The sequence below is a fragment of the Lynx canadensis genome, chromosome D2 (genome assembly GCF_007474595.2).
Source record: "Lynx canadensis isolate LIC74 chromosome D2, mLynCan4.pri.v2, whole genome shotgun sequence".
Classification (NCBI taxonomy): Eukaryota; Metazoa; Chordata; class Mammalia; order Carnivora; family Felidae; genus Lynx; species Lynx canadensis.
In genome coordinates, this window is record NC_044313.2 from 26,021,471 (window position 1) to 26,046,052 (window position 24,582).

The 24,582-nt window shown below is 38.6% G+C and overlaps 1 protein-coding gene and 1 pseudogene across 2 annotated transcripts in view; both read left to right on the top strand.

Annotated features, from left to right (window-relative positions):
- Positions 1-4,412: 4,412 nt before the first annotated feature.
- PCGF6 (polycomb group ring finger 6) overlaps positions 4,413-24,582 on the top strand; it is a 35,058-nt gene continuing 14,888 nt past the window's right edge. Inside the window, exons 1-8 of one of the 2 annotated variants that reach the window (XM_030334206.1) lie at positions 4,413-5,003; positions 5,826-5,925; positions 6,016-6,112; positions 6,921-6,976; positions 7,077-7,136; positions 8,027-8,135; positions 13,109-13,136; positions 21,733-21,831. In XM_030334206.1, coding sequence (XP_030190066.1) covers positions 4,647-5,003; positions 5,826-5,925; positions 6,016-6,112; positions 6,921-6,976; positions 7,077-7,136; positions 8,027-8,135; positions 13,109-13,136; positions 21,733-21,831 — 906 coding nt within the window. In that variant the 5' untranslated portion in view covers positions 4,413-4,646. The remainder of the gene's footprint in view (positions 5,004-5,825; positions 5,926-6,015; positions 6,113-6,920; positions 6,977-7,076; positions 7,137-8,026; positions 8,136-13,108; positions 13,137-21,732; positions 21,832-24,582) is intronic. The other variant, XM_030334205.1, reaches the window with a different exon arrangement.
- LOC115526878 lies at positions 8,715-12,178 on the top strand (annotated as a pseudogene).

Sequence of the window (24,582 nt, forward strand, 5' to 3'; positions counted from 1 at the left end):
TGGGCTGATGGCTCGGAGCCTGGAGCCTGTTTCCGAGTCTGTGTCTCCCTCTCTCTCTGCCCCTCCCCCGTTCATGCTCTGTCTCTCTCTGTCCCAAAAATAAATAAAAAACATTGAAAAAAAATTTTTAATTTAAGTAATCTCTACATACAACATGAGGCTCGACCCCAAGATCAAGCATCACATGCCCTTCCAACTGAGCCAGCGAGACGCCCCAGTCCTTTACTAAAACAAATTTTTTTAATGTTTATGTATTTGTTTTTGAGAGACACAGTGCAAGCAGGGGAAGGGCAGAGAGACAGGGAGACACAGAATCTGAAGCAGGCTCCAGGATCTGAGCTGCCAGCCAGAGCCCGACACAGGCTCAACTCAAGAACTATGAGATCATGAAGTCAGATGCTTAACTAACTGAACCACCCTGGTGCCCCTGATTTTTTTAAATCTGCTTTTAAAAATTAAAGACTTTGGTGAATTGTTTATTTACAAAGAGTATCAGGAAACCACTGCAAGTCCCAAGGAACCTTTAGGGGTTTCTTGATTCCCCAACCAGTCCCACAATATTGGTCATGGATCTGCTTTAAAAAGTTTGTACCCAAGGGGACCTGGGTGGTTTAGTCAGTTAAGAGTCTGACTCTTGGGGCGCCTGGGTGGCGCAGTCGGTTAAGCGTCCGACTTCAGCCAGGTCACGATCTCGCGGTCCGTGAGTTCGAGCCCCACGTCAGGGTCTGGGCTGATGGCTCAGAGCCTGGAGCCTGTTTCCCATTCTGTGTCTCCCTCTCTCTCTGCCCCTCCCCCATTCATGCTCTGTCTCTCTCTGTCCCAAAAATAAATAAAAAACGTTGAAAAAAAAATTAAAAAAAAAAAAAGAGTCTGACTCTTGATCTCAGCTCAGGCCACGATCTCATGGTTTGTGAGATTGAGCTTTCAGTTAGCTCTGTGCCAACATCACAGGAACCTGCTTGGGATTCTCTCTCCCCCTCTCCCTGCCCCTCCCCTGGTTGCATGCTGTCTCTCTCTCTCAAAATAAATAAGCTTTTAAAATACATAAATAAATAAAAATAACAATTTTGTACCCAGAGATCCACTATCCTTCACAATCAACATTTATAATCAAGCAACAATTGCCATCTCCTAGTTAATTAATGTGTGAGCCCTTCATAATGGTTTTTAGATATGATTTTCTTTTTTTTTTAATGTTTATTTATGTTTGAGAGGGAGAGCACGAGCAGAGGAGGGACAGAAAGAGAGAGGGAGACAGAATCCCAAGCAGGCTCCACACTGTCAGCACAGAGCCCAACACGGGGCTCGAACTCACAAACTGCCAGATTACTACCTGCACCCAAATCAAGAGTCAGATGCTTAACCCACTGAGCCACCCAGGTGCCCCTCTTGTATTTTTAAGTAGGCTCCACACCCAGTGTGGGGTTTGAATTCACAACCCCGAGATCCAGAGTCGTATGCTCCACTGACTGAGCCAGGCAGGCACCTCTAGATAGGCTCTTCTGTTTGAATATCAAAGCACCACCCCCCCAAAAAAAACCTCTAGTACTGATGTTTCATCTTTTCTACAGCATCTCTGTCAGTCTAATTAATTATCATGTAAGGAGTGCAATTACTCGTTGTGTAGGTCCACTTCTGCTGTTTTGTATTTACACCATTTTAACAAATTAACATTCAGGGTGAGTTCTGGCTCAATCTGGGACATGATTCAATTCTGGTGCCTTGTCAAAATGTAAAGGTCCCAGGTAAGTGCCCCAAATATAACTTTGATGTGGAAACACACTTAGATCATAATGGAGATACAAAAAATCCTCATTTTATGAAATAGATACATTTTGGAAGGCCTCACATATTATAAATATCACATAGTTAAGCCGTTTACCATATGGATTAGTCGTTTTACCAGAGAAACATAAGTACTAGGACACATATATTTTTTTTTTTAATTTTTTTTTTCAATGTTTTTTATTTATTTTTGGGACAGAGAGAGACAGAGCATGAACGGGGGAGGGGCAGAGAGAGAGGGAGACACAGAATCGGAAACAGGCTCCGGGCTCCGAGCCATCAGCCCAGAGCCCGACGCGGGGCTCGAACTCCCGGACCGCGAGATCGTGACCTGGCTGAAGTCGGACGCTTAGCCGACTGCGCCACCCAGGCGCCCCTAGGACACATATATTTATTAAGAGATTTATTACAAGGAATTGCTTTAAACAATCCTGGAGCCTTGCTAGGCAGATCTGAAATCTGTAGGGCAGGCCAACATGCTGGAAACTCCTGGGAAGGATTAATGCTGCAGTCCTCAGGAAGAATTTCTCTTCCTCAGGTGAATCTCAGTTTTACCCCTAAGGGTTTCAACTGATTTGATAAGATCTGTTCAGATTATATGGGATAATATCTTTTACTTAAAGTCAACTGATTGTAGATGTTAATTACATCTATAAATACCTTCACAGCAATACCTAGATAAGTATTTGAATCACTGGGTACTATAGCTTCGCCAAGATGACACATAAAACTACCTTTCACACCCTAGGACCCACAAAGCCTGCAGATATTTCTGTTTACTAACTAAACTGCTACCCCCCGTGGCAGTAATGCAAGTTCATAATTCAGTTAGCTTGCCAGATTTGAAAATGTGCAATTCTTGATTACATTTTTAAAATTTTGAGGATTCTCAATATTTCACACTCTACATAAAATATAATATTAATAAAGTAGGCTCCGCGCCTAGTGCAGACTCCATTGTGGTGCTTCAACTCACCACACTGAGAGCAAGACCTATATCTAATATCAAGAATTGGAGGCTTGGGGCGCCTGGGTGGCGCAGTTGGTTAAGCGTCCGACTTCAGCCAGGTCACGATCTCGCGGTCCGGGAGTTTGAGCCCCGCGTCAGGCTCTGGGCTGATGGCTCGGAGCCTGGAGCCTGTTTCCGAGTCTGTGTCTCCCTCTCTCTCTGCCCCTCCCCCGTTCATGCTCTGTCTCTCTCCCAAAAATAAAATAAACGTTGAAAAAAAAATTAAAAAAAAAAAAGAGTTGGAGGCTTAACTAACTGAGCCACCTAGGCACCCCACACTACAAAATTTTATGATTAAAACGCATAGTACAAGTAATTATTTTGTCTTACAATGTTGAAACGTGAAAAGCTATGCCTTTATCTAATGTAATCAGGTGGAAGCTCTTACAGTTTTAGGGTCATGTAAGGAGACTATCTCAGGTGTCTATGTCCCTTTCAATCTCTCTTCAACCGTCCTCTTTCAATATCCTAGTCCAGTTCCCATCCCCCTTCCTCGAGGCTTTATACTCTTCCATATAGGAGGAGACATTTCCTTTCTTCCAGTTTTTGAATCTTGCATACTTCAGTATCTTAGGCTTGACCAGATTTTGGCGACTACAGAGGGAGAGGGAGAGTCTAGTCCAGGGGCAATGGGTGCTCATCAAGTGAGGTTCAGTTTTCCCCAAATAAGCATAATGACTTGATTTCCTCACCAGTTCCCTAAGAAGTATGTACACCACTCCCAAATTAGCATTGATTTTACTCAGTGACAACACATTCTCTCTCAAGTGTGATCCCCCCACCCCCAGCATTATTTCGTTAAGGAGCTTTTAACTCCTTTCTGAATCCAGCTTACAAGCATCATGACATTAGCTGGCACTATGTTAGCAAGGATAAACTACGCCAACGCCATATCTCTTTCATAAAAAAATTGGGGGGTGGGGGGTAGGAGTGCATGAATAGGTCTCAGTTCCTGCTACAATAGACCTTTGGTAAATATTTGTTGAAGTAAATATAATGACTTTCTTCTATGTGATAGGGACTCGAGGATGGTCTTTAAATGGTGATTAAATGTCCATCCTATGGCAATAAAAGATTTAATTCCTCCAAATAAACTTACATATTTCAAAATAGAAATGTCATACTGCCTCATGGAAATAATCTTGGATGAAAGAAACGCGCAATCGCCACTCAAACTTAGGTCATTATGGTTCATAATACGACATCATGATGGCACCTATTTCTGGTGCCATACTGCTGTCTGGAATGGTACCAATTTTGTCATTTTAATTTTTTTAAACATTTTTAAATTTGTTTTTGAGATACAGAGCACAAGTGGGGGAGGGGCAGCAGAGAGGGAGACACAGAATCCCAAGCAGGCTCCAGGCTCTGAACTGTCAGCACTGAGCCTGACCTGGGGCTTGAACCCATGAACCATGTGATCATGATCTGAGCGGAAGTCATATGCTTAACAATTTAATCATTTTAAAAAAGGGAGTGAAGAGGGACAACCGAGTGACTCAGTCTGTAGAGCACGGGACTCTTGATCTCAGGGTTGTAAGTTCAAATCCCATTTGGTGTAGAGATCAGTTTAAAAAAGCAAACTGCTTAAAAATTAAATGAAATTAAAAAGGAGTGAAGAGAGCATCAGCCTTCCAAAGTGAAAACTTGATTCTTCTAAATGCGGCCATGGGCCCCACCCTATATGCAGAACGGCTCAGGGCACGCCCAGGTTTAGGTGAGGGCAGCGAACCACATTTCCCAGCGGCCCTGCAGGTCTCTCGCGCCTGCGCACTGGCAGCGTAGGCAGGTCGGCAGTACTCCCGCGCTAGCCAGCCACTGGGTCTCGTCTCGACCGGCCTCTAGCCCCGGCATGGAGAGGGTTTCGTTGGCGACGGGCAGCGCGGGAGCCGCCAGGGCCGAGGGAGCTGCGGCCATGCCGCCCCCGCCAGCCGTGTCCCCGCCTGCCCTCACCCCGGCACCCGCAGCGGGGGAGGAGGGCCCGCCGCCTTTGCCCGAGGCGGGGGCTCCAGGCTGCTCGGGCGCCCGGCCCCCAGAGTTGGAGCCGGAGCGCAGCCTGGGCCGCATGAGGGGCCGCTTCGAGGACGAGGACGACGAGTTGGAAGAGGATGAGGAGCTGGAGGAAGAAGAAGAGGAGGAGGAGGAAGAGATGAGCCACTTCTCGCTGAGGCTGGAGGGAGGCCGGCCGGACTCCGAGGACGAGGAGGAGGTATTTATAGCCCCTGCCTGACCACGCCGGGGCAGAGGGGCCTCCGGGACCAAGCCCGCCCTCCCCATCGAGGGCCGGGCCGCGCCGCGCGTCCCCGGCTCGCCGTTGTAGCCCTTTGGCACTCGCGTCGACCTCCACCCCTCCCTGCTCTACCTGCCCAGGCATGTGGCGCGGACTGGGCTTGTTTCCCCGCCCGACCCCCTGTCGACTCTTTGTGAGGTTCCTGCCGCTCACTTAGGCTCTCGGGGTCCGACTCGATCTTTCTGTAAATCATTATTAAATTATGCCAGGCGGGTGGGCGCGTAGGGTGCAGTGCTTCTCTTTCCAGGAACTTGCAAGTCGGACGAGAAACAGTCCATTTCTTCTACAGGGTGTTGAGAGGATGGCACACTCTTCCCTATCCAGTCAATCTCTAATTGAAAAGGATGGTTGTTTTTGTTTTGTTTTTTGTTTTGTTTTGTTTGTTTAATGTGGTAGGGCATACTTCATCAAGTTGGGTAATACACCTAGCCAGTCAGAATTGACCTATTAAACGTAAACACCTGTATCTGGAAAGTTTGACCGTTTTGTAAGTATTTCATAAAGTAAGATGCTCCTCATCTGGCAGTATGCAGTATATCCAGGAGAATAAGGTCTTTTTGAAACATTGGTTTATATTGTGTTATTGTAACTTTCAGAAGTATTTTGAAGGGTTGGAGGTACTGTAATATTGTGGTGTTGCAAAGTAAGTTACATTGTTCATAATGATATGTGGGGATTATGGCTTAAGAATTTGAGAAGGCAAGGGCTTGTATTTTAAAACTACTTCCATTGCATTTGCAGCGCCTGATTAATCTCTCAGAACTGACCCCGTACATCTTGTGTTCCATTTGCAAAGGTTACTTAATAGATGCAACTACCATTACAGAATGTCTTCATACATGTAAGCATATAGTTCACATTTTGAAATGATACATTCAATTTTTGAAATGTCTCCAAAGCATCCTAATTTAAACATTTTATTTTTCAACAGTTTGTAAAAGCTGCATTGTAAGACATTTTTACTATAGCAACAGATGTCCAAAATGCAACATAGTAGTACACCAGACACAACCTCTTTATAACATAAGGTAAGAAAAATATATAAGTAAAATTTATATTTTAAATATACTTTGTTTAATGAAAACTTCTAGTTGTGTAGTTGGGAATGAATTCTTGACCTGTTTCAAAAAGGCAACTACATATTCTCTGAAGAAATATATCTAACACACTTACTGTGTGCCAGGCACTGTGATACCTTCTGGGGACCAAAAATAAATAAATAAAATAAATAAATAAGCACAGGCCTCTCTTTCTGAGGGTTTTAATTCCATCAGTCAAGTTCCTGTGGCTAGTTTAGGTTTGTCATTTGGGGATAGTTAGAATTCTGCTTTTTAAAAATCATGCCTGAAACAACTGGCCTCTTTAGAAAAACCGGTGTGTCCTAGGTCATCGTGGCTTTTTCAGATTTTCAGTTCGTACTATGTTTCCGAAGTGAAGAAAAATATTAAAAGTGGATTGGTTTTCATTTGTTCAGCAAATACTATTACGTTTTTACTATCTTTCTAGAAGAATGGTTTGCAGATGATGCACAGAAGTTCAAAATCCAGTTTCCACACTCAAGCTTATATTCTTATCAGGAGAATAAGAGAGTCCACATGGAACAATTTAGCAAACCATTCAATAGTCTGTGATTACTTATGATTACATATAATTAATGACTTGAGGTTCTCTCAGTTGAGAACTGGTGCTACCTATAAAAGTAACTCACCTCTGAAAAAGGAGATATCCACTCCCAAGAGAAAGCAGTTATTTACAAAGAGCATCAGTTATTCTCACTCTGTACCAAAATGCATTTTGCTGAATTCTGAGGTATTCTCCATCCTTTCCTTTTATTAGGTTGGACCGACAGTTACAAGACATAGTGTACAAATTAGTGATCAATCTAGAGGAAAGTAAGTTTATTTTATTACATGGTTGTGAACCCCAGAATCTCTGCTGACTCTACTAGTTACATTTTAAGTGTAATTTAGTCTGTGTTTTATCATTTTTTAGGAGAAAAAAAGCAAATGCATGATTTCTATAAAGAAAGAGGTCTAGAAGTACCTAAACCTGGTAAGTTTGGGTGTATACCATAATGTATTTATAGATTAAAGACCACTAACTTAACGAAATTTATTCCCTTTGAAATTATTTTTGGTGATAGCTTGTTTTCTTATGATCAAAGAGCGAGAAAGATGATGCAAGTAATGATGTGTAATTCAATTTAATTAATTATAAAAATTAAGGAGTACAGGCTCTGGAGCTAGATGGTCTGAGATTGATCCTAGCCCTGCCACTTTCTGTGTGACTCTGACAAATTACTTCAATGTCTCAGACTCCTCATCTATAAAGTAGGGATAATCATAGTACTTCCTAAAATTGTTGTGAGGATACATTGAGTAATACAAAGCACTTAAAACAGTGCCTGGAACATAGTAACTGTTCAGTTTTTGTGATGATGGTGATGTGATAGCTTAGAAATTAGATAAATTTGTGTTTAAGTCCTGGTTCTTCCATGTACTATATATTGCCTAATCTCACTTGAACAGTAATCTCCGTTTTTTTACAGTTTTAAGTAAAAAAAAAAAAAAAAAAAGCAGTATACCTATGTCATGGGATCATGATTAGGGTTAAATGAGAATCTGCACGTGCAGTGCTCAGCATGACCCCTGAGCCCTTGCACACAATAGTGCTTGTTAAGGATTATCTACAACCGTTGTGTTATGAGCCCTCTCTGTGGCCCTGATAAACCAACCCTGTATACCTGCCTTCCATTGTGGAGTGGTCCCCACGTGCAATTTCACTGGCTTTGACAGATTATTTAATGTTATTAAAGGGAGATTGAGTGCATTATCATCTTTTAAATAGTCAACATAGTTATAATATCTGTGTAATATTTTTCAAAGATCTCAATTCATGAAATTTTTGTTCTAACCCAACTTTTTTGTTTGGCTTTTAAATAGCTGTTCCACAGCCAGTCCCTTCGAGCAAAGGAAGATCTAAGAAAGTCTTAGAATCAGTGTTTCGTATTCCACCTGAACTTGATATGTCTTTACTACTAGAGTTCATTGGGTGAGTACCCTTAATCTCTCTACCTCTTAACCTTAAAATAAAGAATTTGTTAAGTCCAACAGTTATGAAATCATCCTTAACGTAGGTAAAATCAAATTTTTGTGATATCCTTTTAAAAATTAATCATGAAATATTTAAGACTTAGAAAAAGGTCTAAAGAATAGCACTATACCACTTCTGTCACCATCATCAGGCTTAAGAAATATCGCACACTCGTATGGCACAAACCCTTCGGCCACCCCTTCCTGCTCATCCCTCTTTTCTTGGAGGTTAATAACCAGTCTCCTAAAAGTAATGGTTGCAATTCCCATGGTTTCTTAAAATATGTTTATCACACGTATTTATCCTTAAGCAATGATGTAGAATTGCTTTTGCCCATTTAAAAACTTTAAATGGTATCACTGTGTTTTCCAACTTGTTTTATTCACTCAGCATTGTGTGATTCATCCATGAGGAAATGTGTAATTCTAGTTGATTAATTTTCACCATTGCCTGGTATTCCCTTAAAATAAATATACCGTAATTTATCTTTTCTTGTACAGTTGAACTTATAGCTTGTTTCCAGTTTTTTTTTTTTTTGCTGTTATAAATAATGTTGCTTTAAACATTTTTGTATGTATCTCTTTGTGTATATGTGAGATAGTTCTCTAAGAGTATAGATTTGCTGAGTTTTAGGATATATTTGTTTTCAACTTTACTTGGTTTTGCCAAATTGTTTTCTGAAGTAGTTGGATATCTTTCCAATTGATATAAATTGCTTCTTTCAAACTTTATATGTAGCATATGGTATATTCTATTACATTGCAACATTGTTAAATACAGTATCATCATAGAGTTGGCATGTATCAAACTGCAGTTTTCAAAATTCTTACATAGTTTGCAGAATAAACTAACATGCTTTTTTTAGAAAATCTAGATTTTCCATTTTGTGTCGCTGATGACTATTTTACTTTTCAGTAACTTTCTCCTTATAATTCTAGATTGCCTGTATCATCTATTTAGTATCTAGCTTGTGCTATGTTGTGTTTACCTCTTTATGTGGTCAGTCACCCTATGTTCTCGGCTGATATTAAAGACACCTAAAGGGCGAGAACACAAAGCCCATGTAGTAGTGGTTGATAACAAAATAATCCCTTTGGAGGAATGAACAGAAACTATGTAATACCAAACTTTAAACAAGCAATTTCTGATAATAAAGAATGTGTTCCAATCTAAAAAGGACCTGGTTAAATAATGGTATATAGCACATGAGTATGTGCTAATGTAACAGCATATATGCTTAAATGGAACAATCAACAAAATAAGAGAATACATCGCAAGCGCCCATGTATGGTTTTTTTTTTAAAGAGCATGGTGGGAAATATGTGTATACACATTTCTTTTTTACATGCACAGATCATTCCTAAAAGGACATATAAAAAAAATGTTAATGTGTTAATGGCAGTTGCCTCTAGAAAAGGGCAACTGAAGTCTGTGAGTCTACAGTAGGGAAAAAGTCTTTTCGTTGTGTTTGAATTTTTACTATGTAACCTGATCTTTTGTAAGTCTGTTTAATTAAGATTTGAAAACTGAAAGGAGTTTATATTTCTAAAAAATATTTTGGGGAAATGTAAAGTTTTCTACTGGTACACAGTAAGAACTGATGATCAATTTTTTATACATTTTTTGAAAAGTGGCAGGGAGGTAAAGATGGCAAATAAGTGATGGGTATGCCGCCATTACCTCTGTCTTTGCCCGCAGCAGAAATCAATAATAAATCATGGCAGGCTTTCCTGATGAGTGAGGATTGACCACAGTACTCAGGGCAGTCATTAACACTTACCAAATTTGTTTCATTAGTAAATTTTCCCTGCTGTAGAATAAAGAGCCCTCATGCTCTTTCCCTGCCATGGGGAGTCCCAGGGAGGCAGAGGCTCTGTTGCACTCAAGCTTCGCTCCACTGGTAACCCATCACCATGGCTGAGGAAGGCATTGCTGCTGGAGGTGCAGCGGATGTTAATACTGCTTTACGAGAAGTGCTGAAGACTGCCCTCTCCCGCGATGGGCTGGCGTGTGGAATTCGCCAAGCGCCAAGCCCATCTTTGTGTGCTTGTATCCAAGTGTGATGAACCTATATACGTCAAGTTGATGGATGTCCCTTGTGCTGAATACCAAATCAACCTAATTAAGGTTGATGACAACAAGAAACTAGGGGAATGGGTGGGTGGGCCTATGTAAAACTGACAGAGAGGGAAAACCCCATCAAGTGGTTGGTTGCAACTGTTTGGTGGTTAAGGACTGTGGCAAAGAGTCTCAGGCCAAGGATGTCATTGAGAAATACTTCAAACACAAGAAATGAACAAATAAAAGTCTTGGTTCTTGTTCTAAAAGAAAGAAGAAGAAGAAGAAGAAGAAGAAGAAGAAGAAGAAGAAGAAGAAAAAGAAAAGAGCAAAGAGCCCTTGCTTGGAATAAGGGAGGATCTAGGTTTAAATCCTAGCTTTTCTGTTATCTAGTTTTGTAAACATTAACAAATTGCTTTTTGTTTATTCACAAGATGTTAAGGTCCAGCTACATACCAGCACAGCACTCTGCTAGTGGTTGAGAATATGGGTTTGAAGAAGTCAGCCATGGCCTTTGCCCTCACAGAACTTCTAGTCCCAGAGCTTCAGCTTCTCTATCTGTGAAAAGAAAGAATTGAGCCTTTTGTGTTGATGATTATGATGAGTAGTCTGACTCATAATATAGCCCTTTATCCATTTTCAACTGGTTGAGGGGAAAAAAGCTTTCAGAGTGGCAAGGAGTCTTTTTGAAAGAAAGCTTCCAGAAGCAGAGAGTCCTTTTGAAGTCACCAGTCCCCAGAGTTCACTACATGGAAAAGCTTTTATGTTCTCACAGAAGTCAGGCTACTGAGGGTAACGCATAGGCAGCTCTCTCATGGCAGGACAAGCGGCAGATGAGTTTTAACCTGATGCAAGTACAAAAGCAAATTTGGTCCATCTGTTGACCCCACTTGAGTTGGAGGAGCAAAAAAAACCGAGGTAGGTTCATCTCGTGGGCAGTGACTTTTCAACCACTGGAATATGAAGCTAGGTCCCCCCCTAAATTGGGTATGCGTGTTTTGTGATATTTAGATAGTCTTGTACTTCTTGTTTTTGTTCTTCAGTTTGTGTGTAAAGTAGAAGATTATAAAAAGAAATAACCTCAGGCAGGCAGTATAGTGTATATAGAAATCATAGACTTTGAAAAGTCTCAGTAACTGACGGTATATAACCTTTGGGATGTAGCTGAATTCTCATCAGTTTCTGTTTTTCTAAACTGGGGATCATAATAGCATCTAACAGGAGTGTTTTAAGTATCAATTTATGGTATTCCTACCATGTCTAAACTATTAGCAATGTAGGAATATTGAAATAATGCAGGGTCATTCGAAAATAAAGGTTAAAGTACTCTGTGGTCCTGTAATATGTACATCTGCCTAGTGTATAAAATGGACTCACATGAGATAAGTATGATACAGCCAAAATTTAATGCAGTCTTCAGCTCAGTAACACTTAGTCGACCAGGGAGTTGCTGTCCAACTGTACGCTGTATTAATCCAACTAGTGTATTATGTTGAGCTCTGGGCACTACATTTTGAGAGAGAGGTTGGTACAATGAGGTGTAACCAGAATAGCAAAAAGTTAGAAAACCATGTCATGTCATATATGGTAAGGGAAGGAACAAAAATAGTCTGAAAAAGAACAATCCTAAGCCCCTTAAATTAATTTCAGATCTTTAGAGGGTTATCATATAAAAAGAAAAGTTGGATCTAGTTCACAAGAGTACCAAAAGACAAAATTAGGACTAGTAGGTGTAAGTTACAGAGAGAAACATGTTTGATTCAGTGCGAGCAAGCCATTTCTAACCAAGTTGCCCACAAATGGAATGAACTAACTTGTCAGTTGAGAAGTTCTCTCTTTAGGTGCTTAAGCAGAAGCCAGATGACTGTACATCATGGATTCTATAGAAATAATTCTTGTAACAAGTAGGATATTTTATTTTACAACTCTAAGTTTATATTATATATTTTAGGTTTACATTACATTCATATATATATATAAAACATTTATATTAACATACTATGTGCTTATAATGTAGCTTTTATGTTATCTTTTAATATATTTCTTTATTATATTTGTATTATAAGAATATTTTGTAGATGATGCAATTGTGGTCTGGCCTACTCTTCACAACACTATAGGAAAGAATGTGGGTTCTGATGCTAGGTACACATGAGTTGGAAGCTTTATCACTTAGTAGCTCTGTGACCTTAAGTTATTAAACCTCTCTGAGGCTAATTTTCCTTATCTGTAGAAGGGAGATACTAATACCCGATATGCAGGGCTATTTTGAGGACTAAATGAAAAGCATGCATCTTCTATGAAGACCTCATACAATGCCTGTGCATAGTAGATGATCAACAAAAGTTAGAGCCTATTGTCTCCTCATGACATAAATGTAATGGACTTAACAAGTCCCTTTGCACTTCTAGGTGAAGAGCAAACAGCAAATCATGCCCCTTATGCTATAAGCAAACTAACAGGAAATCTAGTAGCCTTCTTGTAAGAAATCTATCTTGTAAAGGTTACTGTAAAGAGAAAACACATTAATTATGATAGGAAAAAAAGAAGTCTTACTTTAAATTGGAAAATGTTAAAAAAAAATAAATTGGAAAATGTTAGAATGTAACATGCGGGGGAAACCTAAATATTAAAGATACAGTCTTCACTCCTGGAAGTATACAAAGTAGTGTAAAATAGCGGAGAAAACTGCCTTTACCTTCCAGTAGGTGGCAGACGTGACAACCACATTTCTTTATTTCATAAAAGGGTAGGTGGTGGCCTTTTAAGATTAAATTGATGTTCCTCGAGTATTTATATCCATGTTATTTTTCTGTGTTTTATGATTTAACGTATAGTTTAAAATGTTGATTAATTTTGCTTTCATTTTTCAGTGCTAATGAAGGCACGGGACATTTTAAGGTATTTTATTTTCATTTACTTCACAGGAAGACCCTGTAGTACACAATTTGGGAGTCAGATTAGCAATCATGGAGATTGCTTTCAATTCCAGTAGTGTTTTGTGAATAAAAGTGGTAGAAATACGAAGTACGTTCAGTAATGCTGTCATAATAAGTTTATGAGAAAAGAGTTAATACGTAGGGATTTGTTATTAATACCGGACAGTGGTCTAAGGAAATAGAAGTGAGATATTTCTAAAACTCTAAAACCAAATACTAGGATAATTTGGTGATTTAAAAAAATGTTTCAAAGCATTTTTTGCATAGTTGGCATTCGGTTAAATATGAGCTTAAATTTTTATTTGCACATAACATTTTGGGCTCAAGGTAACCTGCCCTAACTTGTAACTTCATTTACTGAATTTTTAGAAGTAAGAATGAACTCCTTTGTAACATACGTAAGTTCAGAGTTGTCTTAAAGGCTCTATTATCACAGGTCCCATTGTACACAGTGTTGCTCCTATAGGATGAGTCATTCAGGAAAAGCTAACTTTTTTTTTTTTTTTTGAAAGGGTAACTTTTTAAAAAGGGTTAAATCAGGCCTTATACTTACTTGGGATTGTAAATATATAAGGAAATAGCTTTGATCTGTTTGGATTTTTAGTGACTTTGTCAAAGTCTGTACTAACACTTGGGTGGATTATATCTGGTTCGGTATACTGTTTTGTGAATACAGTTGCTGAGAGACATGAACTACAGCATAGGAATAGGTGGATACTTCTGTGGATGAAGTATATTATAGATGTTTCCTAGAGATCAGAGTGATGGAGGGGATGCAGTGTTAAGTTTGGTAACTTTGAATTTATTCTAAGTTGTAAAAAATCAAATTTATGGCAATTAACTTTAGGAAGTTCTTTCATAGTACTGTGGTAGGTGGGAAAGTGGCATATAAGTTTCTGTATGGGTCAAGTATAGTGGCCTATGCTCCTAGAGTTTGCTAAAGATATTTGTCCAATCATCTGTAGTAGCCAGACACCCAAGAGAGTGTAAAAACTTCATGAAGAAAGAACTAGAAATTAATTAGCCTGTTGCTTCCACAAAAGCATATGGACCTAGAATATTTAAGTAGTTCCAATCCTAACACATTAGAAAAACATGACAATACCACCTGTAAAGTATTCTTGCCAAAACAAACAAATGTTATGCTGATCACACTCCTAGATTTAATTACTAATTTACAAGAAATCCAGGGATGTTAAATGACACTGTAGGAATATAATAAGCCAAATCTAGACAATGGAAACAATTCTGTTTGTTCAGAATAAAAGGGAGAGGTGAAGAGGGAACATATAGATAGGATGATTAATTAAAAGAGACTCAAGGGATGTAACTAACTACAATGTATGGAGTTTATTTGGATTTGATTTGAAAAATGAACTGTAAAAAATTTATGAAAAAATAGCCCCAAATTGGAAACACCCCAAATATCCATCAATTGCTGAATGAATAAACACAGTATGATATATCCATACAACAGAGTATTATTTGGCAATAAAAAGGAATCGAGTACTGATACATGCTACAACATGGATGAAGTTTTAAAATATGTTAAATGAAAGAAGCCAGGCACATATGCATGATTCCATTTGTGTGAAATGTCTAGAGCAGAGAAATTCATAGTAACAAAGTATTATAGATTGGTGGTCGCCGTAGTCTCAGGGCAAAGGGAGAAACCGGGAGTGATTTCTAATTGGTGTGGGGTTTCTTTTTGGATGATGAAGATGTTCTGAAATTAGATAGTGGTGATGAGTTGCACAATTCTACCAATAAACTAAAAACCATGGAATTGTATACTTTAAAATGGTGAATTTAATGATATATGAATTATATATCAATAAAGCTGTAAAACTTTTAAAAAGTAAGCCAAGATCTGATGGAAACTTTGAATAGAATTATTGTTCATAATATATTTAGGGTATGTATTTTGAGAGTATAAAAAATGTATCGATAAAAATACATGCATAAATTGGAATTTTAGTTTGAGTCCATATTTGGTTTAAATTTTTTTCATGAAGTCTGTGTTTTATTATTTTCTCTTTAATGGTAGCCCTAAAAAGAGTAAAATCATTTCCTACTGGGTGAGAAAGTTGAGACAATGGGTGAAATTTGAACATATACTAGATATTTTTTGATATCAAGGGATTTTACAGTATGATAATGGTATTATGTGTTTTTAAAGAGCTCTTACCTTTTAGGGGTACATACTGAAGTATTTACAAGTGAAATAATACATCTGGGGTTTGCTTCAAAACTAATGGGGGCAGGAAGTAGTTGTAGTAGGAAATGAGTGGGGTATATTTAAAACAAAATTGGCCTTGAGTTGGTAAAGCTAAGTGATGGTATATAGGAGTTTGATGATACTATTCTCTTACAGTTTTGAGGCATTAAATTTTCAGTTTTAATTGATGATACAGATGTTAATTTATAGGTTTTATGCCTATGAGAGGTGATGATGAATCTGTTGGTTCATATCTTTGAGTTTAAATAAATATGTCTGAGCAGGTTGTTAAACTCTTTACCATGTAGACCTGTAGCATGAAAGTCATAAAACCTATTTGCTATATTCAATTTCAAAGTGTTTCACAAGGCAGTAATATAGTCCCAATAATTTTTCCCAGGAGTCATTTTTTTTAACTTTTAATTATGAAAAATTTTAAACATAGTGAAAAGTAGAACCTCCCTGTCACCCAGCTTTACCAGTTAACTAATGGCCAATTTAATCTGTACCTCTGTCCACTTCCCTATTATACTGAAACAAATCCCCAGCATTTTGCCACTTCATCTGTAAATATTTCAGTATTTAAAAAAAAATTTTTTTTATTACTTACTTTTGAGAGAGAGAGAGACCGAGCCCGAGCAGGGAAAGGGGCAGAGAGAGAGAGAGGGAGACACAAAATCCAAAGCAGCCTCCAGGCTCTGAGCTGTCAGCACAGAGCCCAATGCAGGGCCTGAACCCATGAGCTGTGAGATCATGACCTGAATCGAAGTTGTACACTTAACATATTTCAGTATTCTTGAAAGAAGAGTCTCTTTTTTTTAATGACCATGTATCATACCAAAAAAAAAAAAAAAAAAGTTACAAAAGCGTCATTGTCATGAAAGATAAAAATAAAGTGGCAGAGCTATTCTTTATTAAAGATTACAGAAACATAACAAATGCAATGTGTGATCCTTCACTGATATAAGAACAATTTACAATGGGTATTAGACAATTTATAAAAGAATTTGGACTATTTAGATAATTGTGTTGTATTAATGTTAAATTCCTGAATATTATATATGTTTCATGATAATTATATTGTAGTTATACAGGAGAGTCCCTTTATTCTGAGAAAATAATTGCTAATATGTTTAGGAGTAAAATATCTCAGTGTATGCACATAAATCATGTGGTCCAATAAAAAATTAACATGCACATATACATACATGCATATAGATTAGAAGAGATAAAGCAAATACCGCAATATATCAACAGTTTGTAAATTAGGTGAAAGCTATCTGGGTCTTCATAGTACTATCTTAAAACTTTGTATGTTAGTCATTTTACAAAAGGTTGGGGGTGGTGAATGAGATAAATTAACAATATTTTTAAGCTTATTTATTTATTTGGAGACAGAGAAAAAGCAGCGGAGGGGCAGAGAGAGAAGAAGAGAGAGAGAGAATCCCAAGCAGGCTCCACTCTGTCAGCACAGAGCCTGATGCAGTGCTTGATTTCACGATCTGTGAGATCATGACTTGAACCAAAATCATGTCAGATGCTTAACTGACTGAGCTCCCCAGGTGCCTCCAAATAACAGTTTCTTACTGTGAAGTATCTAATTCATTGTTCAAATTTTTCATTGCGTCAATTACAGTGGGTGTTTTTCTCTCTCACTCTCTTTTTTTTTAAGTTGGTATATTTTAAGACAGAGTGTGTGTGAGTGGGGAAGAGGCAGAGAGAGATGGAGAGAGAATCCCAAGCAGGCTCTGCACTGTCAGCACAGAGCCCATTGTGGGGCTAGAACCCCACATGTGGGATCATGACCTGAGCTGAAACCAAGAGCTGGTCGCTTAACCAACTGAGCCACCTAGGCACCCCACTTTTTTTTTTTTTTTTAAACACTTTAAGTCAGGATCCAGATGAAGTTCACACATTGTGATTGGATATGAATGTCTTCAAATCTTTAGGTTTTCCATTTCTTTTTTTCTTGCAGTTGTTGATGACAAGGAGTCATTTGTCCTGTAGTTTTCTATAGATTGGGTTTTGATGTTGTATCACTGGGGTATAATTTGGCATGTTCTTTTGTCTTCTATCTTTCCCATAAACTGATAGTTAAGTTCAGAGTGTTGATCATACAGGTTTGATTTGAAGGGATCAAGAATACGTCATAGGTGGTGTTTCTGTCTATCTAGAGGCACAAAATATCTGGTTGTCTGGATCTCTTTATGTTAGCAACCATTGGTGCTCAGTGTCTAAGCCCATTAGCTTAATAAGGTTTGGAAAATGATGCTATCATTCCTCTTTTTTTAAGATTTTAATTTAAAATAATCTCTGCATCCAATGTGGGACTCAAACTCACAACCTCAAGATCCAGAGTCGCATGCTCCACTGTCTAAGCCAGTGAGGCCCCCCCGCCCCCACTTCTTTTACTAGTTAAAATACCTTTATAAAGAGAAACTTCCTTTCCTCTATTTGGTTAGCCAGTGGAATCGTTTTTATAGGAAAGGCAAGATAAATGCTTGATTCTTCCCCTTTACTTACCAAGCTCAGAGTAATGAGTTGGTTCATGAGCGTACTCCAGTCTTGACCAAATCAAATAGGTTTTCTTGTTTTTGTTTTTACTTTAGTGTGAACTCCTAAATTTAAACATATTTGTGATTTAAACCTATTTTATTTATTACCTTTATTGATGTTCCAATTGTCCTATCATAGGTATCATAGTCTGCAATACTTTCTTGCTATCTGATATGACAAGATGTTCTATGTTCAACTTGTACATCTCTTGTCCCCCAGACATGGAATTAGTCCTTTCTCCAAGGTGTCCTAGTTCCTTTTGGTGTTTTTTTTTTTTTTTCCTTAATGTTTGTTTATTTTTGAGAGAAGGAGAGGGAAACTGAATACCCAAAGCAGGCTCTGTGCTGATAGCAGAGAGCCCAATGTGGGGCTCAAACCCACAAATTGCAAGATCATGACCTGAGCTGAAGTCAGATGCTTAACCAACTGAGCCACCCAGGTGTCACCCCTTTTGGTGGTTTTTAAAAATCAATCTGGCTACTGGGGGTTCACCTACCTATTGGGTACATAACAGTTTCTAGGCCTTTTCAGTTGACAGAAAAAGGAATTTTTTCAAGGTAAAGTGTAATTATGAGTTGGTATCATCTCTTTATTTTTATTTTTTTTTAATTTTTTTAACGTTTATTTATTTTTGAGACAGAGAGAGACAGAGTATGAACAGGGGAGGGGCAGAGAGAGAGGGAGACACAGAATCTGAAATGGGCTCCAGGCTCTGAGCTGTCAGCACAGAGCCCGACGCGGGACTCGAACTCACGGACCGTGAGATCATGACCTGAGCCAAAGTCGGACGCTTAACCGACTGAGCCACCCAGGTGCCCCATGGTATCATCTCTTTAAAAGATCTGTTTAGTGGTATGCATTATCTAAAGCAAGAAAATAACTGTTTCCCAAATCTCCCTACAGATCTAAACTAGCTTATTCAACTTTCTTATAAAACCGGCCTTTTGTGTTATAGATGGTAGGGAAGATTGCTGTCTGTGCTTAATTTCAAAGAGGTATAAATCTTCTGGATTTTTTTTTTTCCTATTTACAGATGGTAGGAGACTATGAGGTGTAGCAGAAAAGATAAGAGTTGACTATGTAGGTGAGAACTGTTCTAGAGCTTTAAGCAAAACAACAAAAACAAAAAACCCAAATTGTCTTCTAAAAAACTGAATGTGAATTATATGGAGGAAATATCCAGTTAACTTGTGAACCTGGGGCATGAGGACTAAGTCAGTCACATGAGAACCCTGGCTTTGAAAGCCAAGACACATTGTTTTCTCTTTCAGGTGTTGGCAGATCTCATAATTCTGTTCTAGGTGATCTAAAAAGTACAGTATTGGGGCATCTGGGTGGGTGGCTCAGGCGGTTAAGCCGTCTGACTTCAGCTTGGTCATGATCTCACAGTTGGTGAGTTCAAGCCCCACATCAGGCTCTCTGCTATTATCACAGAGCCTGCTTTCAATTCTCTGTCTCTCTCTCTCTCTCTCTCTCTCTCTCTCTCTCTCTCTCCCCCTCTCCCTCTCCCTCTCATGCTCGCTCACTCTCCCAAAAATAAACATTTTTTTAAAGTTAAAAAGTAATAGTATTTATAACTTTAGCTAAGTTGGATTAATTTTAACAAACGCCTGGGGTGAGGTGTTCACTAAGAATTTAGAAATGAGAGGGGCGCCTGGGTGGCGCAGTCAGTTAAGCGTCCGACTTCAGCCAGGTCACGATCTCGCGGTCCGTGAGTTCGAGCTCCGCGTCAGGCTCTGGGCTGATGGCTCAGAGCCTGGAGCCTGTTTCCGATTCTGTGTCTCCCTCTCTCTCTGCCCCTCCCCCGTTCATGCTCTGTCTCTCTCTGTCCCAAAAATAAATAAAAACGTTGAAAAAAAGAATTTAGAAATGAGAGAAATTGGACTGTCCTCTGCTGGTATACCTGAGGTAAGCCCAGGGAATTAACCTTCAGAAATGCTCTCTAGTTCAGCTGAGCGTCTGACTTTTGATTTCCACTCAGGTCATGATCCCAGGGTTGTGGGATCAAGCCCTGTGTCCAGCTCCATGCTGAGTTGTGGAGCATGCTTAAGATTCTCTCTCCCTCTGTCCATCTACCCCACTCGTTTGCTCTTTCTCTAAAAAAAAACAAAACAAAACACTGGTTGCCAGACAGGCATAGCATAGCTAGATAATTCAGAATAGCAGCTTCTCAAGGTCCTTGATAGGATTCTTACGCTAACCAGTGCCACCTACAATGAGATATTTTCTTGGGGACTCCACCTGGGGCACGGCTGTACCTCCTTACACTGCTTTAGCTTTGTGAGATGATTCCTGTACTTACAATAAAAGAGCATGAAACTTTGCCATTTTTGTCTAGATTGTATCAGTATCCCATAACCATGGGATGAGGGTCTCTTATATAGACTTTGTTATGTAAGAGTCAAGTTCTTTTACATAAAGAGTGAAATGATCACAACACACCAGTAGTAAATATGTGCCAGGAATTGTTAATAGTTATTTACATACATTAACTCACCTTCCTCTTGATAAAATCTGTGAGGTGTAGTAGGTGCTATTATTATCTCTTTTACAAATGGGGACAGAAAGGTTCATCATCTTGCCCAAAGACTTACGGCTAGACAATGGCAGAACCAGGGTTTAAACCCAGGGGGTCTGTTTCTGGAGTATCCGTGCTTAACACCTATGCTGTCTGCTGCACTATGGTAATAAGGGGTAGTGTTACTATAAGGGAATATCTTAAGGAACCAAACTACAGATAAGAAAGCTGAGTGCTGTTATTTGAGACAAACGTGCACCTAACCTATTGTTCACGTATTCCTAAAAGGTACCCTTTTAGTTCTGATTGCCTCAGCTTTTCCTTTGTGTTAGAGAGTAACATCCTTAAAACTGCCTTGGAGATGGAGTGCCTGGCTAAGTGTTAGCTTTTCCTTTAAGACCCTGTGGCGTCTCCCCTATCACCTTAGACCATCGGATCAGATTCCAGCCACATATGTCTAGATGTCAGTCTTTTTATTTTCCTCTTAAAAAAGAAAACCATTTATTTTGGAAAATTTCACACTTACACAGAAATAGACAGAATGGTAAAATGAATGCCCATGTACACGCTCAGCTTCAGTAATTATAAACTCACGGCCAATCTCGTTTCATCTATGTCTTCACCACTTATCACAATTTTAAAGCAAATCTGAGACATTTTTATCAGTAAATAATCAGATTTGTTTCTAAGAGATAAGGACTTTTTACGAACAGAATAGGGATACTACAGTTTTGAAAACTAATAGTAATTCCTTAATCAAATATCCACATGCTACTTAAATTTCCAAAATTATCTCATGAAAATTATTGTATAGGTTTGTTTAAATCAGGACCCAAATGCGATCCATACATTGTAATTGGTTGACATATCTCTTATTTATATTCTTCACATCTTTTTCAGTCTAGACGTTCCTTCTCCATCTTGTTCTTTTTTTCCCTTGCAGTTTTTTTGTTGAGGATGCTAGATTGTTTTAGACATAATTTAGTCTCAGATATTCTCTCTCTGTCAATACATTTTACTCTAAGTTTTATTTTTGATGAGGTATTAAGCCAGTAAGCTTTTCTATTAAAAAAAATTATTGACATACTTTTCAGAGGGGAAGCTAAGCAAAAATTCCTTTTTTCTTCTTTGGTAGGTAAATGAGCTCAAATTTCATAGTAATTTTTTTCATAAATCTGTTGGACATCTTTATTTTAAAATTTGCTTTATGATTTATACATTATATGTATTCATTCTGAAAATATTTATTTATGTTTATCTTTGTAGCCCTTGGAAAAGAAGTTTGTCCGAGTTTCTGGAGAAGCAACTATTGGGCATGTAGAAAAATTCCTCAGAAGAAAAATGGGTCTTGATCCAGCTTGTCAGGTAGAGTATATGTGTGTAAAAGGACAGATGAAGCTGTGAGATTACCTTTAGTATACTGAAGAAATGCTAAAAAGGATTGCATGCTGTGGCTTTTATGACATGTAGATAATGTAAATGCTAATTAAATATTGGGACACAGTGATTCCAGCCCCACTTGAATCACATTTGACCAACTGTCTGCTTCTCACTGGCATTGGTGACTGACTACCTGTCAGTGTCAGAGAAGAGCTGAGGATACAAGCCTCGCTTCCCCAAGGCTGTCTCTTTGATAGTGCAGAAGGTTGTTTATCACCCATCCTCTTCTCTTCAGAGGACATCCTTGCGTTTGTGACAAGCTAGGTCCAAGACACCTAGAAAAGTGAGATAGCTGTCTAATAGAGACCCTATTTGTTTTTTGAGCATTAGGAAAGATCTCCCATTCTAGCCATGTAATATGTTCTTGTTATAAAGTAGAAACTCGAACCTCATGTATTGTTGAACATAAAGTCTAAATAGAATGTGGGTCACTGACAACGCACATCTATATAGTTTTGCTCTTTCATTACTTAAATTCTAAAGAGGATTTTGTTCTCCATCATGTGTAAAATTTGAAGAAATAATTTTTATTTAAAACACTATTTGCTATTAAGTTAACAGATATTTCTCATGGCAGCTGAAAACTGGAAATAACTTACTTACCTGGCCACCTTGTAGCCACAGCTTACCTGAGGTTATTGCTAGTCTTCTGGTAACTAACTAGGTGGGACGCCTGGGTGGCTCATTCGGTTAAGTGTCCAACTTCGGCTCAGGTCATGATCTCGCAGTTCGTGAGTTCGAGCCTAGAGTTGGGCTGTGTGCTGGCAGCTCCGAGCCTGGAGCCTGTTTCAGATTCTGTGTCTCCCTCTCTCTCTGCCCCTCCCCCGCTCACATTCTGTCTCTGTCTCTCTCTTTGTCTCAAAAATAAATATTAAAAAAAAAAAAAAAAGGTAACTTATTAGAGACCCCTGGACAAAGAATTGTAAGTGATCCAATAACAGTCTATTATTTCTAAAAGCAGAATTCAGAAGAGTGGCACCTGATTACATAAAGTAAGAAATGCCACCCAAGAGGGCTTTCTGTAGGGTATAGATTACTTCCTCTGTGGCTAGATACTGATCAGAACAGAATTACCATTTATAAGTTTCACATTTGGTGTTTTAAGAAATGTGGTTGCCAGATTGGTTTGGCTGTGTAAAAATGTAGGTTTTTTCTTTCATATCATAGAATTCAAGGCTTTCAGCATTTTGAAATAAAATTTTATATATATATATATGTATATATACATATGTACACACACATGTATAAAATATATGTGTGTGTATATACGTGTTTATTTTTGAGAGAGAGAGAGGGAGGCTGCAAGTGGGGGAGGGTCAGAGAGAGGGGGACAGAGGATCCAAAGCAGGCTTTGTGTTGACAGCAGTGAGCCTGATGTGGAGCTCGAACTCATGAATTGCAAGATCATGATCTGAGCTGAAGTCAGATGCTCAACCAACTGAGCCACCCCGGCGCCCCTGAAATGAAACAATATAAAATTTGTCTTCAACATTTAACTTTCTGTCAGTTCTCGGCTTTCTCGGTAAATATTTCTTTCCTATTCAGGGACTATATAGGTGGTAACACTTATAAATTACTATTTCACCAAAATGTTGAAATGATGGAACAGAGAACTATCAAATATGCAGATTGTGACTAAAATTGTTTAGACCTTCTAAATACAAGAGAGAGTAAACAAGAGTTACTTCTAATACGAACAGAACATTGAGCTAGTTAACCATTAATCAAAATAAAATGCTTGGTGAACCCAGTCACTTGAGCCTGCTATGCTGATCTTCTTTAAACCAGTTATTCCCAAGTAGGAAATGTGTGCTCTGTTTATAGGTATGTGGCCTTCACTTAGGGTTATTTCTAGCAGGAATGAATGATTACTACAGGACTGTTAAGTAATAAACTACCTTTAAAGTTATTTGTGGCATACCAAAATAAAAAAGGAAGACAATTCTGAAAGATTAAAAAAATACAGATCATGTATTCTTACAAGAGATTTAAGTTAATTCAAAATCAGAAATCAGTAATTGTCTGGATAGATTCCATCACATAGAAATCCGAGTGCCTCTGGATTACTGTGGTTGAGTCAATGGTATATTGAACTCATGTCTTATTTTATTTTGTCTTATAGCTACTCTTGTGTTCCTTCGTACACTGTTTGATTGTCAGATCTTATTTTTGTTTTAGGAAACGAGACTTAGAAAATAAACATCACACTGATCACTAAAAATTCTTTATGTAGAATAAGTGATGTTAGATTTTATTGTTAATCCTACCATAATTAATTCCATCTTAAAAGATAGGTTATTGGGGCGCCTGGGTGGCGCAGTCGGTTAAGCGTCCGACTTCAGCCAGGTCACGATCTCGCGGTCCGTGAGTTCGAGCCCCGCGTCGGGCTCTGGGCTGATGGCTCAGAGCCTGGAGCCTGTTTCCGATTCTGTGTCTCCCTCTCTCTCTGCTCCTCCCCCGTTCATGCTCTGTCTCTCTCTGTCCCAAAAATAAATAAACGTTGAAAAAAAAAAAAAAGATAGGTTATTATTTATTTAGGATATGAACTTAACCTTACTATTAAATTGTTTCCAAATCAATTTTTAAACAGACTCTAATGCATCATATGGTATGTCCCTACCATTTATTTATTACCTATTGATGCTAAATTGAGCATCTGTGTACTTGGCCTTAAGA